The sequence below is a fragment of the Oncorhynchus keta genome, chromosome 18 (genome assembly GCF_023373465.1).
Source record: "Oncorhynchus keta strain PuntledgeMale-10-30-2019 chromosome 18, Oket_V2, whole genome shotgun sequence".
NCBI classification, from domain to species: domain Eukaryota; kingdom Metazoa; phylum Chordata; class Actinopteri; order Salmoniformes; family Salmonidae; genus Oncorhynchus; species Oncorhynchus keta.
The window spans coordinates 48,866,454-48,882,154 of NC_068438.1; the positions used below are offsets into that span (position 1 = coordinate 48,866,454).

At 43.8% G+C, this 15,701-nt stretch overlaps 1 protein-coding gene across 1 annotated transcript; it reads left to right on the forward strand.

Annotated features, from left to right (window-relative positions):
* The first annotated feature begins 3,933 nt into the window (after positions 1-3,933).
* sult3st1 (sulfotransferase family 3, cytosolic sulfotransferase 1) lies at positions 3,934-9,298 on the forward strand. The gene is made up of 6 exons (XM_035761661.2): positions 3,934-4,259; positions 7,287-7,489; positions 7,578-7,704; positions 7,972-8,066; positions 8,387-8,561; positions 8,815-9,298. The coding sequence occupies exons 1-6, from the start codon at positions 4,118-4,120 to the stop codon at positions 8,943-8,945; spliced, it is 873 nt and encodes a 290-aa protein (XP_035617554.1). The 5' UTR covers positions 3,934-4,117; the 3' UTR covers positions 8,946-9,298.
* Positions 9,299-15,701: the final 6,403 nt, after the last annotated feature.

Here is a 15,701-nt window from a genome sequence, read left to right on the forward strand (position 1 = left end):
AACACAAGGGTATAAACCACTAGTTTAACACAAGGGAGTAAACCACTAGTATAACACAAGGGAGTAAACCACTAGTATAACACAAGGGAGTAAACCACTAGTATAACACAAGGGAGTAAACCACTAGTATAACACAAGGGAGTAAACCACTAGTATAACACAAGGGAGTAAACCACTAGTATAACACAAGGGAGTAAACCACTAGTTTAACACAAGGGAGTAAACCACTAAACACAAGGGAGTAAACCACTAGTATAACACAAGGAGTAAACCACTAGTATAACACAAGGGAGTAAACCACTAGTATAACACAAGGGAGTAAACCACTAGTATAACACAAGGGAGTAAACCACTAGTATAACACAAGGGAGTAAACCACTAGTATAACACAAGGGAGTAAACCACTAGTATAACACAAGGGAGTAAACCACTAGTTTAACACAAGGGAGTAAACCACTAGTTTAACACAAGGGAGTAAACCACTAGTTTAACGCAAGGGAGTAAACCACTAGTATAACGCAAGGAGTAAACCACTAGTATAACACAAGGAGTAAACCACTAGTTTAACACAAGGGAGTAAACCACTAGTTTAACACAAGGGAGTAAACCACTAGTATAACACAAGGGAGTAAACCACTAGTATAACACAAGGGGTAAACCACTAGTTTAACACAAGGGAGTAAACCACTAGTTTAACACAAGGGAGTAAACCACTAGTATAACACAAGGGAGTAAACCACTAGTTAACACAAGGGAGTAAACCACAGTATAACACAAGGGAGTAAACCACTAGTATAACACAAGGGAGTAAACCACTAGTATTTAGTATAACACAAGGGAGTAAACCACTAGTTTAACACAAGGGAGTAAACCACTAGTATAACACAAGGGAGTAAACCACTAGTATAACACAAGGGAGTAAACCACTAGTATAACACAAGGGAGTAAACCACTAGTATAACACAAGGGAGTAAACCACTAGTATAACACAAGGGAGTAAACCACTAGTATAACACAAGGGAGTAAACCACTAGTATAACACAAGGGAGTAAACCACTAGTATAACACAAGGAGTAAACCACTAGTATAACACAAGGGAGTAAACCACTAGTATAACACAAGGGAGTAAACCACTAGTTTAACACAAGGGAGTAAACCACTAGTTTAACACAAGGGAGTAAACCACTAGTATAACACAAGGGAGTAAACCACTAGTATAACACAAGGGAGTAAACCACTAGTTTAACACAAGGGAGTAAACCACTAGTATAACACAAGGGAGTAAACCACTAGTATAACACAAGGGAGTAAACCACTAGTTTAACACAAGGGAGTAAACCACTAGTTTAACACAAGGGTGTAAACCACTAGTTTAACACAAGGGAGTAAACCACTAGTATAACACAAGGGAGTAAACCACTAGTATAACACAAGGGAGTAAACCACTAGTTTAACACAAGGGAGTAAACCACTAGTATAACACAAGGGAGTAAACCACTAGTATAACACAAGGGAGTAAACCACTAGTTTAACACAAGGGAGTAAACCACTAGTTTAACACAAGGGAGTAAACCACTAGTATAACACAAGGGAGTAAACCACTAGTATAACACAAGGGAGTAAACCACTAGTTTAACACAAGGGAGTAAACCACTAGTATAACACAAGGGAGTAAACCACTAGTATAACACAAGGGAGTAAACCACTAGTATAACACAAGGGAGTAAACCACTAGTATAACACAAGGGAGTAAACCACTAGTATAACACAAGGGAGTAAACCACTAGTATAACACAAGGGAGTAAACCACTAGTATAACACAAGGGAGTAAACCACTAGTTTAACACAAGGGAGTAAACCACTAGTTTAACACAAGGGAGTAAACCACTAGTTTAACACAAGGGAGTAAACCACTAGTTTAACACAAGGGAGTAAACCACTAGTTTAACACAAGGGAGTAAACCACTAGTTTAACACAAGGGAGTAAACCACTAGTTTAACACAAGGGAGTAAACCACTAGTTTAACACAAGGGAGTAAACCACTAGTTTAACACAAGGGAGTAAACCACTAGTATAACACAAGGGAGTAAACCACTAGTTTAACACAAGGGAGTTAACCACTAGTTGAACACAAGGGTATAAACCACTAGTTTAACATAAGGGAGTAAACCACTAGTTTAACACAAGGGAGTAAACCACTAGTTTAACACAAGGGTATAAACCACTAGTTTAACACAAGGGAGTAAACCACTAGTTTAACATAAGGGAGTAAACCACTAGTTTAACACAAGGGTATAAACCACTAGTTGAACACAAGGGTATAAACCACTAGTTTAACACAAGGGAGTAAACCACTAGTTTAACACAAGGGAGTAAACCACTAGTTTAACACAAGGGAGTAAACCACTAGTATAACACAAGGGAGTAAACACTAGTTTAACACAGGGGTATAAACCACTAGTTTAACACAAGGGAGTAAACCACTAGTTTAACACAAGGGAGTAAACCACTAGTATAACACAAGGGAGTAAACACTAGTTTAACACAGGGGTATAAACCACTAGTTTAACACAAGGGAGTTAACCACTAGTTTAACACAAGGGTGTATCCACTAATATAACACAAGGGTGTATCCACTAATATAACACAAGGGAGTATCCACTAATATAACACAAGGGAGTATCCACTAATATAACACAAGGGAGTAAACCACTAGTTTAACACAAGGGAGTAAACCACTAGTATAACACAAGGAGTAAACCACTAGTTTAGCACAAGGGAGTAAACCACTAGTATAACACAAGGGAGTAAGCCACTAGTTTAACACAAGGGAGTAAACCACTAGTTTAACACAAGGAGTAAACCACTAGTTTAACACAAGGGAGTAAACCACTAGTTTAACACAAGGGAGTAAACCACTAGTTTAACACAAGGAGTAAACCACTAGTATAACACAAGGGAGTATACCACTAGTTTAACACAAGGAGTTAACCACTAGTATAACACAAGGGAGTAAACCACTAGTTTAACACAAGGGAGTAAACCACTAGTTTAACACAAGGGAGTAAACCACTAGTATAACACAAGGGAGTAAACCACTAGTATAACACAAGGGAGTAAACCACTAGTTTAACACAGGGGTATAAAGCACTAGTTTAACACAAGGAGTTAACCACTAGTTTAACACAAGGGTGTATCCACTAATATAACACAAGGGTGTATCCACTAATATAACACAAGGGTGTATCCACTAATATAACACAAGGGTGTATCCACTAATATAACACAAGGGTGTATCCACTAATATAACACAAGGGTGTATACACTAATATAACACAAGGGTGTATCCACTAATATAACACAAGGGTGTATCCACTAATATAACACAAGGGTGTATCCACTAATATAACACAAGGGTGTATCCACTAATATAACACAAGGGTGTATCCACTAATATAACACAAGGGTGTATCCACTAATATAACACAAGGGTGTATCCACTAATATAACACAAGGGTGTATCCACTAATATAACACAAGGGTGTATACACTAATATAACACAAGGGTGTATACACTAATATAACACAAGGGTCTCTGCAGCACTCCACCAATCAACACTTGAAAGGATCTGCAGAGAAGAACGGGAGAAACTCCCCAAATTACAGGTGTGCCAAGCTTGTATCATCATACCCAAGAAGACCCGATGCTGTAATCGCTGCCAAAGGTGCTTCAACAAAGTATTGAATGTAGTGTCCGAATACTTATGTAAATGTGATATTTCAGTTTTTTTGTTGTATTTTTTTGTAATACATTTGATTGATTAGGGGAGGGACGATTTCATCCATTGTAGAATAAGACTGTAATGTAACAAAATGTGGAAAGAGTCAAGGGGTCTGAATACTTATCGACTACACTGGATGTCGTAACGTTAGAACGACGACTCGGGAGTGTACATTATTGCAACGTCAGTGAATCTTACTCGTTATAACTCCGCGAACCTTACCACACGTTCCAAAGTCTAAACGTGCTGTAATTCCAACTTCATTTGGTTCTTTTGTAGCATAGCTATTCATATCCACTGTAGATACTAATATTTATACAAAACGACCATTATTATGGAGAAGCTCACCGATGACCTGGTCAAGTACAAGGACTATGTTTTTGCGAAGGATTTGGTCAACGCTGAGCACATTGACTCCCTGCAGAGCTTTGAGATCCGGGACAGTGACATCTTTCTGGTCACTTACCCTAAATCAGGTGAGTGACAAATCTGCTGGATGGAAAAACAGCGTTTGAGATGGTCTAGAAACACTTATGGGGGTACTAGCCATGAAAAAGGTTGCGATCTCGGCTCTGTTTAGGTAATCAGTGAGGTTGAGAAACCATAGTAGAGAGCATAAAAACAGTATTTTAGAAAGTTAAAGGGAAATCCGGGATTGGAACATCCATCTTTGGATTTTTAAATTAATGATATCCATTGATTATTGAAAAATATAACTTTTATCCAAAAGTTGGGCAGCGGTCTGGGCACTGCAGTGCTCGAGGCGTCATTTCAGGGTTCGATCTGTATCCGCTGTTAGGGCAGGGTTTACCCGGCCGTGATGTCCTTGTCCTATCGCGCTCTAGTGTTTCCTTCGACACATTGGTACGGCTGGCTTCCGGGTAAAGCGAGCAGTGTGTCAAGAAGCAGTGCGGCTTGGCAGGGTCGCTTTTAGGAGGACACACGGTTCTGGACCTTCACCTCTCCCGAGTCCGCACGGGAGTTGCAGCGATGGGACAAGACGAACAACCATTGGGGAGAAAAAGTTAAAGTAAATATATACAGCTCTGGAAAAAAATGAAGAGACCACTGCAAAATTACTAAAATTTAAATTTTGCACACTCCTACTCATTCCAGGGTTTTTCTTAATTTTTTACTATTCTCTACATTGTAGAATAACAGTGAAGACATCAAAACTATGAAATAACACATATGGAATCATGTAGTAACCAAAAAAATGTAAAACAAATCAAATTATATTTTATATTTAAGATTCTTCAAAGTATCCACCATTTGCCTTGATGACAGCTTTACACACTATTGGCATTCTCTCAACCAGCTTCATGAGGTTGTCACCTGGAATGCATTTCAATTAACAGGTGTGCCTTGTTAAAAGTTAATTTGTGGAATCTTTCCTTCTTAATGCGTTTGAGCCAATCAGTTGTGTTGTGACAAGGTAGGGTTGGTATACAGAAGATAGCCCTATTTGGTAAAAGACCAAGTCCATATTATGTCAAGAACAGCTCAAATAAGCAAAGAGAAACGACAAGCCATCATTACTTTAAGACATGAAGGTCGGTTAATTTGGAAAATGTCAAGAACTTTGAAAGTTCCATCAAGCGCTATGATGAAACTGGCTCTCGTGATTGTCTGTAGACCCTGACACATACGTCTCGTGTCTGAGCCGCTGAATTGTGACTCCATTTTGTCTCTATACTGAGGTTTTGCCTGTTTGTTTGCCTTGCGGAGGGAATAACTACACTGTTTGTATAATGCCATATTCCCAGTCAACTTGCCGTGATTGAATGAGGTGGTTCGCGCTTTCAGTTTTGCGTGAATGCTGCCATCTATCCACAGCTTCTGGTTTGGGTAGGTTTTAATAGTCACAGTGGGTACAACATCTCCTGTACACTTTCTGATTAACTCAGTCACCGTATCAGTATATTCGTCAATACTATTCTCGAAAGCTACCTGGAACATATCCCAGTCCGCTTGATCAAAACAATCTTGAAGCGTGGATTCCGATTGGTCAGACCAGCGTTGAATAGACCTTAGCACGGGTACTTCCTGTTGGAGGAGGGGGGCTTTTTGCATCCCAGAAGTTGGAGTAGCAGTGGTTGAGTGTTTTAGCAGCGTGAGTACTACAGTTGATGTGTTGATAGAACTTCAGCAGCCTTTTCCTTTTCATGGTCGAATTGCTGCAAAGAAACCACTACTAAACAGGACACCAATAATAAGAAGAGACTTGCTTGGGCCAAGAAACACGAGCAATGGACATTAGACCGGTGGAAATCTGTCCTTTGGTCTGAGTCTAAATTTGAGATTGTTGGTTCCAACCGCTGTGTCTTGTGAGACGCAGAGTAGGTGAACGGATTATCTCTGCATGTGTGATTCCCATGTGAAGCATGGAGGAGGAGGTGTGATGGTGTGTGGGTGATTTGCTGTTGGCACTGTCAGTGCTTTATTTAAATTTCAAGACACACTTAACTAGTATGGGTACCACAGCATTCTGCAGCAATACGTCATCCCATCTGGTTTACGCTTAGGGGGACTATCTTTAGTTTTTCAACAGAAAAATTACCCAAAACATACCTCCAGGCTGTGTATTGTTTATTTGACCAAGGAGAGTGATGAAGTGCTGCATCAGATAACCTGGCCTTCACAATCACTCGATCTCAACCCAAGTGAGATGGTTTGGGATGAGTTGGACCGCAGAGTGAAGGAAAAGCAGCCAACAAGTGCTCAGCATATGTGGGAACTCCTTCAAGACTGTTGTAAAAGCATTCCTCATGAAGCTGGTTGAGAGAATGCCAAGAGTGTGCAACGCTGTCATCAAGGTAAAGGGTAGCTACTTTGAAGAATCTAAAATATAAAATAGATTTGGCAGGGTGACCGCTTTGTTGTTTTTCGAATCCCCTTTCCACCGAGTCGGCCCCGAGAGCTTAGTTGTTTTTCGAATCCCCTTTCCACCGAGTCGGCCCCGAGAGCTTAGTTGTTTTTCGAATCCCCTTTCCACCGAGTCGGCCCCGAGAGCTTAGTTGTTTTTCGAATCCCCTTTCCACCGAGTCGGCCCCGAGAGCTTAGTTGTTTTTCGAATCCCCTTTCCACCGAGTCGGCCCCGAGAGCTTAGTTGTTTTTCGAATCCCCTTTCCACCGGGTCGGCCCCGAGAGCTTAGTTGTTTTTCGAATCCCCTTTCCACCGGGTCGGCCCCGAGAGCTTAGTTGTTTTTCGAATCCCCTTTCCACCGAGTCGGCCCCGAGAGCTTAGTTGTTTTTCGAATCCCCTTTCCACCGAGTCGGCCCCGAGAGCTTTGTTGTTTTTCGAATCCCCTTTCCACCAAGTCGGCCCCGAGAGCTTAGTTGTTTTTCGAATCCCCTTTCCACCAAGTCGGCCCCGAGAGCTTTGTTGTTTTTCGAATCCCCTTTCCACCAAGTCGGCCCCAAGAGCTTAGTTGTTTTTCGAATCCCCTTTCCACAGAGTCGGCCCCAAGAGCTATATGACTGACACCTTTCCTAACCTGCAGGAACCATCTGGACACAGCAGATCATCACTTCTATCTGTGAGTCAGAGATGGGTGATATCTATCCCAACAACTTGGAGATGATGCCATGGCTGGAGTATATTGACAAACGCACGGACTATTCCTTACGCCCTAACCCGCGGCTATTCGCCTCCCACCTCACCCCTGTACTCATGCCCCCAGGCCTGAGGGACAAGAAGGCAAAGGTAGGCACAAGGAGGTTAGAATGAGAATGTTTATGGAGGTACCCTACACGGAGGCCCGTAGGGCTGTAAATATCTCTCTTATTCTCAGATGATCTATGTGATGCGGAACCCAAAGGACAACGTGACCTCCTACTATCACTGGTGTTTTAACTGGGCCATGTTTGAGACCCCAAAGAGCTTCGAGGACTTTCTGGACCAGTGGTTAGCAGGGAATGGTAGAGTAAAGACATCATTCATATAACACCATTGGTTGTGTCCCAAATGAATACCCTATTCCCTACATAGTGAACTCATTTTCACCATGGCCAATAGGGCTCTGGTCAAATAGGGAATGGGGTTGCATGTGGGACACATGCCTGTTATGACCCCGACAGCCTGTGTCCTAAATATCACCCCTTTTTCACAGTTACACTACTTTTGACCAATACATGAATACTGTATTGACCTTGGTGACCTGTTATGACCCTGTTACTGACCTACAGTTGGTGCTTCATCCTGGTTCGACCACATCAGAGAGTGGCACAATAAGAGAGACCAGTACAACATCCTGTTTCTGACCTATGAGGACATGATCATGGTAAGATATTACAGACTCATCTGACACCCATGACCTCTGACCTGGATAGCTAGCCAGAGACAACCAACCAGCCTGACTTTACTTATCCCTCAATATTTCGACCTAATTTTCCGATTTTATTAACAAGGATGGACATGGAAATGAAGAAGGAGACAGACCGAGGACATAGTGTGTAGAAGTTCTGTGGGACTGACATGTGATCCCACACAGGCAGGGGATTGTTAATGTGCCGAAGGGCAGTGGCCTTCACCACTTGACCAACCCCAGGCACAGGCGTCCATCTTTAAATGGACATGCTTCTCTTTCTTCTCCTTTCTCAGGATCTGAAGACAGCCGTGACCAAGATCTGCCGTTTCCTGGACAGGGACCTGACGGAAGCAGACATCAACAAGATAGTGGAAAAAGCCACGTTCAAAAACATGAAAAATGACCGCAAGGCCAACTATGAGTTCATACCAGAAGACATTCTCAAAAAGGGGCAGTTCCTACGCAAAGGTCAGGCCCTGTATTCACACAGCGTCTCTATAACATTGCTGATCTATGATCAGTTGTGCCTTTCAGATCATAATGAATAAGATCACATGGACACGGTGGCCTGATCCCAGATCAGCACTCCTACTCTGAGACGCTTCATGAATATGGGCCTGAGATTAGAGAGGGGGGGAAACTGTTTATAAATAAAATGCATATACAACCATTTTATAATGTTGTTACTCTGAATAATGACGTGTTGGTTGTGCTGTGACAGGTAAAATCGGGGAGTGGAAGAACGTGTTCACAGTGGCCCAGAGTGAGAGGTTTGACCAGGTCTTCGAGGAACGGATGAAGGACATCCGGACTCTGAAGTTCGTCTGGGACATGGCTCAACAATCAGAGTGATGGGAGCCTTCGCTCCCTGGCTTCCTCTACCTCCTCACGTTCAGGAGTTCCAACAGCTCAGTGATGAGTCCAGCCTTGGAAGGATGGCAATGCAAGTCTACAGTGATGGAAGGGAGGAGCCTGCAGCTCTGTCAGACTCAGATGCAGCAGAGTAGCCTAGTGGTTAGAGCATTGGACTAGTAACTAGAAAGGTTGCAAGTTCAAATCCCTGAGCTGACAAGGTACAAAATCTGCCGTTCTGCACCTGAATAGGCAGTTAACCCACTGTTCCTGGCCGTCATTGAAAATAAGAATTTGTTCTTAACTGACTTGCCTCGTTAAATAAAACATTTTAAAAAATATGTTTTATTTGAATTAAGATTTATTTTTATTTTGTTGTTAAAAAGAACGCTCGCTGACAGTATAGCTGAGCCCGTAGGGCGGGGAAGAGGGAGGAAGTGAATGTTGGAGTTGGAACCAAGCAGTGGGTCGAGTAAATTAGACGAATGTTCTGAGTGGACAACATTCGTATCGAAAACTGGAACAAAATGGAAAAAGTCTAAAACTGGACTGGAGGAAACGTGTGTAAATGAATCGCTTCTTTTTGGGATGCCGTTCTTTTTTCTTTTTTGTAAAGATGCATATGTGGGAAACTCATTTGAGGTGTCGAAAATTGTGAAGTATGCGCTTGGAAAAGCGGAGTGTTGTCAGCGTGACCAGGAATGGTCTTATTTTTGATTCATTGTATTTCTGAAGAACAGAGGACCGAACAGATTGCAGCGAGATTCAAAAGAATCCGGACAACAGACGTTTTTTTTGTGTTTTGAACTTCGGGGTAGAGACGCCCGTCAAAGGAGTCATCTCAGGGGTGACGACGGATGTTCTGGTTTCAATACCCGTAGATATTTCCTGGTGTGTTTTGGTGCCCGGCGTCTGACCCGCTGGGAGAATGGAGAAAAAATAAGGAAGTCTGTCGGTCCTGTTGTTTTTTTGATGAAGATCGACACATGTGAAGCTTGATTATGTAAAATACAACGTAAGAGCTTTCGTTCCTCAAATCACTGCAGTGTAAGAATTGTAAAGGATTTGGCCACGTTTCAAGTGTGTGCAGACGAACAGAATATATTGAAGAACGGCTTCACTCTGTACTCCTCTGTAAACATCTCTGTTTACCCGTCGCAAGACCCACTGGTTAATGTAAACATCTCTGTTTACCTGTCGCAAGACCCACTGGTTAATGTAAACATCTCTGTTTACCTGTCGCAAGACCCACTGGTTAATGTAAACATCTCTGTTTACCTGTCGCAAGACCCACTGGTTAATGTAAACATCTCTGTTTACCCGTCGCAAGACCCACTGGTTAATGTAAACATCTCTGTTTACCCGTCGCAAGACCCACTGGTTAATGTAAACATCTCTGTTTACCCGTCGCAAGACCCACTGGTTGATGCTCATTTATAAAACCCTCTTAGGCCTCACTCCCCCCCTATCTGAGATATCTATTGCAGCCCTCATCCTCCACATACAACACCCGTTCTACCAGTCACATTCTGTTCAAGGTCCCTAAAGCACACACATCCCTGGGTCGCTCTTCTTTTCAGTTCGCTGCAGCTAGCGACTGGAACGAGCTGCAACAAACACTCAAACTGGACAGTTTTATCTCAATCTCTTCATTCAAAGACTCAATCATGGACATTCTTACTGACAGTTGTGGCTGCTTCGCGTTGTGTATTGTTGTCTCTATCTTCTTGCCCTTTGTGCTGTTGTCTGTACTCAATACTGTTTGTGCCATGTTTTGTACTTCTACCATGTTATGCTGCTGCCAAGTTGTGTTGCTACCATGTTGTTGTCATGTTGCTACCATGTTGTTGTCATGTTGTGTTGCTACCATCCTGTGTTGTCATGCGTTGTTGTCATGCTATGTTGTTGTCTTAGGCCTCCCTTTATGTAGTGTTGTGTTGTCTCTCTTGTCGTGATGTGTGTTTTGTTCTATATTTTGTCATTTAATTTTTTAAATTTTTTATCCCAGGCCCCCGTCTACGCAGGAGTCTTTTTGCCTTTTGGTAGGCCGTCATTGTAAATAAGAATTTGTTCTTAACCAACTTGCCAAGTTAAATAAAAATAACTAAAAATAGTATAACATAAGGGCGTATCCACTATTATAAACTGGGTGGTCAAAACCTGAATGCTGATTGGCTGACAGCCGTAGTATATCAGACCGTATACCATGAGTATGACAAAACATAATTACACTATATGACCAAAAGTATGTGGACACCTGCTCGTCAAATATCTAATTCCAAAATCATGGGCATTAATATGGAGTTGGTCCCCCCCTTTGCTAGTATAACAGCCTCCACTCTTCTGGGAAGGCTTTCCACTAGATGTTGGAACATTGCTGCGGGGACTTGCTTCCAATCATCCACAAGAGCATTAGTGAGGTCAGGTACTGATGTTTGGCGATTAGGCCTGGCGTGCAGTCGGCGTTCCAATTAATCCCAAATGTGTTTGATCGGGTTGAGGTCAGGGCTCTGTGCAGGCCAGTCAAGTTCTTCCACACCGATTTTGACAAACCATTTCTGTATGGATCTCGCTTTGTGCACTGGGGCATTGTCATGCTGAAACAGGAAAGGGCCATCCCTAAAGGTGGAAGCACAGAATCCTCTAGAATGTCATTGTATGCTGTAGCATTAATATTTCCCTTCAGTGGAACTAAGGGGCCAAGCCCGAACCATGAAAAACAGCCCCAGACCATTATTCCAACTCCGCCAAACTTTACGGTTGGCACTATGCATTGGGGCAGGTAGCGTTCTCCTGGCATCCGCCAAACCCAGATTTGTCTGTCGGACTGCCAGATGGTGAAGCGTGATTCATCACTCCAGAGAATGTCTTTCCACTGCTCCAGAGTCCAGTGGCGACGAGCTTTACACCACTCCAACCGACGCTTGGCATTGCGCTTGGTGATCTCAGGCTTGTGTGTGGCTCCTCGGCCATGGAAACCCATTTCATGAAGCTCCCGACGAACAGTTCTTGTCCACATACTTGTGTATATGTAGTGTGTGTTGATAACCAGTTTATAATAGCTACCTCGGGGGTTTGTGATATATGGCCAATATACCATGGCTAACGGCTGTATCTGGGCACTCCGTGTTGTGTCGTGCTAAAAGAACAGCCCTTAGGACTTACTTGGGTAGACTGACTGAGCGGGAAATGAAAGGCAAAATGACACAAAAGAAGTCAGACTGATCCTGAATATGATCACTATCAAGTCTGAAGAGTTGACAATGTTAGTATTGTTGCGTTACACTGAGGTTTCATCCCAAATGGCACCCTATTCCCTTTATAGTGCACTACTTTTGACCAGGGCCCTATGGCTCCCTATTCCCTTTATAGTGCACTACTTTCTGACCAGGGCCCTATGGCACCCTATTCCCTTTATAGTGCACTACTTTTGACCAGGGCCCTATGGCACCCTATTCCCTTTATAGTGCACTACTTTCTGACCACGGCCCTATGGCACCCTATTCCCTTTATAAGTGCACTACTTCTGACCAGGGCCCTATGGCTCCCTATTCCCTTTATAGTGCACTACTTTTTGACCAGGGCCCTATGGCACCCTAATTCCCTTTTTATAGTGCACTACTTTTTGACCAGGGCCCAATGGGAATAAGGTGCCTGTCACTGCTTTCTTCTGTTGAAGGAGAGGCAGACCAAAACGCAGCGTGGTTATTGTGATACATCTTTAATGAAGATGATAAATGAACAATATACAAAACAAGAAATGTGAACAACCTAAAACAGCCCTATCTGGTGTAACAAACACAAAGACAGGAACAATCACCCACAAAACCCAACACCAAACAGGCTACCTAAATATGGCTCCCAATCAGAGACAAGACTAACACCTGCCTCTGATTGAGAACCATATCAGGCCCAAACACAGAAACAGACAAACAAGACATCCAACATGGAATGCCCACTCAGATCACACCCTGACCAAACAAAACATAGAAACATACAAAGCAAACTATGGTCAGGGTGTGCCAGTGCCATGTGGGACACACTACTGCATCTCTACTAGTCATGTAAAAGTAAAACAATGAGTGGCTCATAATAATGACGACGGAGGAGATGGCTGCCGTTTTACGATCCCCAAACCAATTGTGCTTTCGTGTGTGTTTTTTTTCACGTTATTTGTAACTTATTTTGAGCCACCAGAGGTTCTGGCAGTAGCACTGCATCTAGTAAAAGCTGTGGAAAGTATATCTAGCAATATAGCTCATCCAGCCGCTCCTGCAGTTAGAAATGGCGCCGAAGGAAAAGGCAGTTTTTACGATCCCATAACCAATTTTATGTTTTTTCACGTTATTTGTAACTTATTTTGTACATAATGTTTCTGCCACTGTGTCTTATGACCGAAAAGAGCTTCTAGATATCAGGCCAGCGACTACTCACCCTGTACTGGAGGAATAATTTTTCATCAACAAGTCGGACGAGAAGAATTTACTTCAGATGCCCGACAAGGCCCTCATCCCCGTCATTCGCAGGAGAAAGAGACAGAGGTATCGGGGACAAAGGTGCCTTCTAAGGATCCGACGGCGAGTGGGTAATCTCCCAATACCATCGTTCCTATTAGCCAACGTACAATCAATGGATAATAAAATAGACTAACTACGATCACCTATATCCTACCAACGGGACATTAAAAACTGTAATATCTTATGTTTCACCGAGTCGTGGCTGAACGACGACATGAATAACACACAGCTGGCGGGTTTTATGCTTTTTCGGCAGGAAAGAACAGCAGCCTCTGGTAAGACAAGGAGCGACGGTCTATGTACTGTATATTTGAAAACAACAGCTGGCGCACAAAATCTAAGGACGTCTCGAGCTTTTGCTCACCTGAGATAGAGTATCTCATGATAAGCTGTAGCCCACACTATCTACCGAGAGAGTTTTAATCTATATTCTTCGTAGCTGTCTATTTACCACCACAAACTGATGCTGGCACTAAGACCGCACTCAATGAGCAAACAGAAAAACGCTCATCCAGAGGCGGCGCTCCTAGTGGCCGAGGACATTAATGCAGGGAAACTTAAATCCGTTATACCTCATTTCTACCAGCTTGTTAAATATGCAACCAGAGGTAAAAAAAAAAACACTAGACCACCTTTATTCCACACACAGAGACGAGTACAAAGCTCTCCCTCGCCCTCCATTTACATTTACATTTAAGTCATTTAGCAGACGCTCTTATCCAGAGCGACTTACAAATTGGTGCATTCACCTTATGACATCCAGTGGAACAGCCACTTTACAATAGTGCATCTAAATATTTTAAGGGGGGGTGAGAAGGATTACTTTATCCTATCCTAGGTATTCCTTAAAGAGGTGGGGTTTCAGGTGTCTCCGGAAGGTGGTGATTGACTCCGCTGTCCTGGCGTCGTGAGGGAGTTTGTTCCACCATTGGGGGCCAGAGCAGCGAACAGTTTTGACTGGGCTGAGCGGGAACTGTACTTCCTCAGTGGTAGGGAGGCGAGCAGGCCAGAGGTGGATGAACGCAGTGCCCTTGTTTGGGTGTAGGGCCTGATCAGAGCCTGGAGGTACTGAGGTGCCGTTCCCCTCACAGCTCCGTAGGCAAGCACCATGGTCTTGTAGCGGATGCGAGCTTCAACTGGAAGCCAGTGGAGAGAGCGGAGGAGCGGGGTGACGTGAGAGAACTTGGGAAGGTTGAACACCAGATGGGCTACGGCGTTCTGGATGAGTTGTAGGGGTTTAATGGCACAGGCAGGGAGCCCAGCCAACAGCGAGTTGCAGTAATCCAGACGGGAGATGACAAGTGCCTGGATTAGGACCTGCGCCGCTTCCTGTGTGAGGCAGGGTCGTACTCTGCGGATGTTGTAGAGCATGAACCTACAGGAACGGGCCACCGCCTTGATGTTAGTTGAGAACGACAGGGTGTTGTCCAGGATCACGCCAAGGTTCTTAGCGCTCTGGGAGGAGGACACAATGGAGTTGTCAACCGTGATGAGTAAGAGATCATGGAACGGGCAGTCCTTCCCCGGGAGGAAGAGCAGCTCCGTCTTGCCGAGGTTCAGCTTGAGGTGGTGATCCGTCATCCACACTGATATGTCTGCCAGACATGCAGAGATGCGATTCGCCACCTGGTCATCAGAAGGGGGAAAGGAGAAGATTAATTGTGTGTCGTCTGCATAGCAATGATAGGAGAGACCATGTGAGGTTATGACAGAGCCAAGTGACTTGGTGTATAGCGAGAATAGGAGAGGGCCTAGAACAGAGCCCTGGGGGACACCAGTGGTGAGAGCGCGTGGTGAGGAGACAGATTCTCGCCACGCCACCTGGTAGGAGCGACCTGTCAGGTAGGACGCAATCCAAGCGTGGGCCGCGCCGGAGATGCCCAACTCGGAGAGGGTGGAGAGGAGGATCTGATGGTTCACAGTATCGAAGGCAGCCGATAGGTCTAGAAGGATGAGAGCAGAGGAGAGAGAGTTAGCTTTAGCAGTGCGGAGCGCCTCCGTGATACAGAGAAGAGCAGTCTCAGTTGAGACTGAGCAAATCTGACCATAATTCTATCCTCCTGATTCCTGCTTACAAGCAAAAACTAAAGCAAGAAGCACCAGTGACACGGTCAATAAAAAAGTGGTCAGATGAAGCAGTTGCTGAGCTACAGGACTGTTTTGCTATCACAGACTGGAACATATTCCGGGATTCCTCCGATGGCATTGAGGAGTACACCACATCAGTCACTGGCTTCAT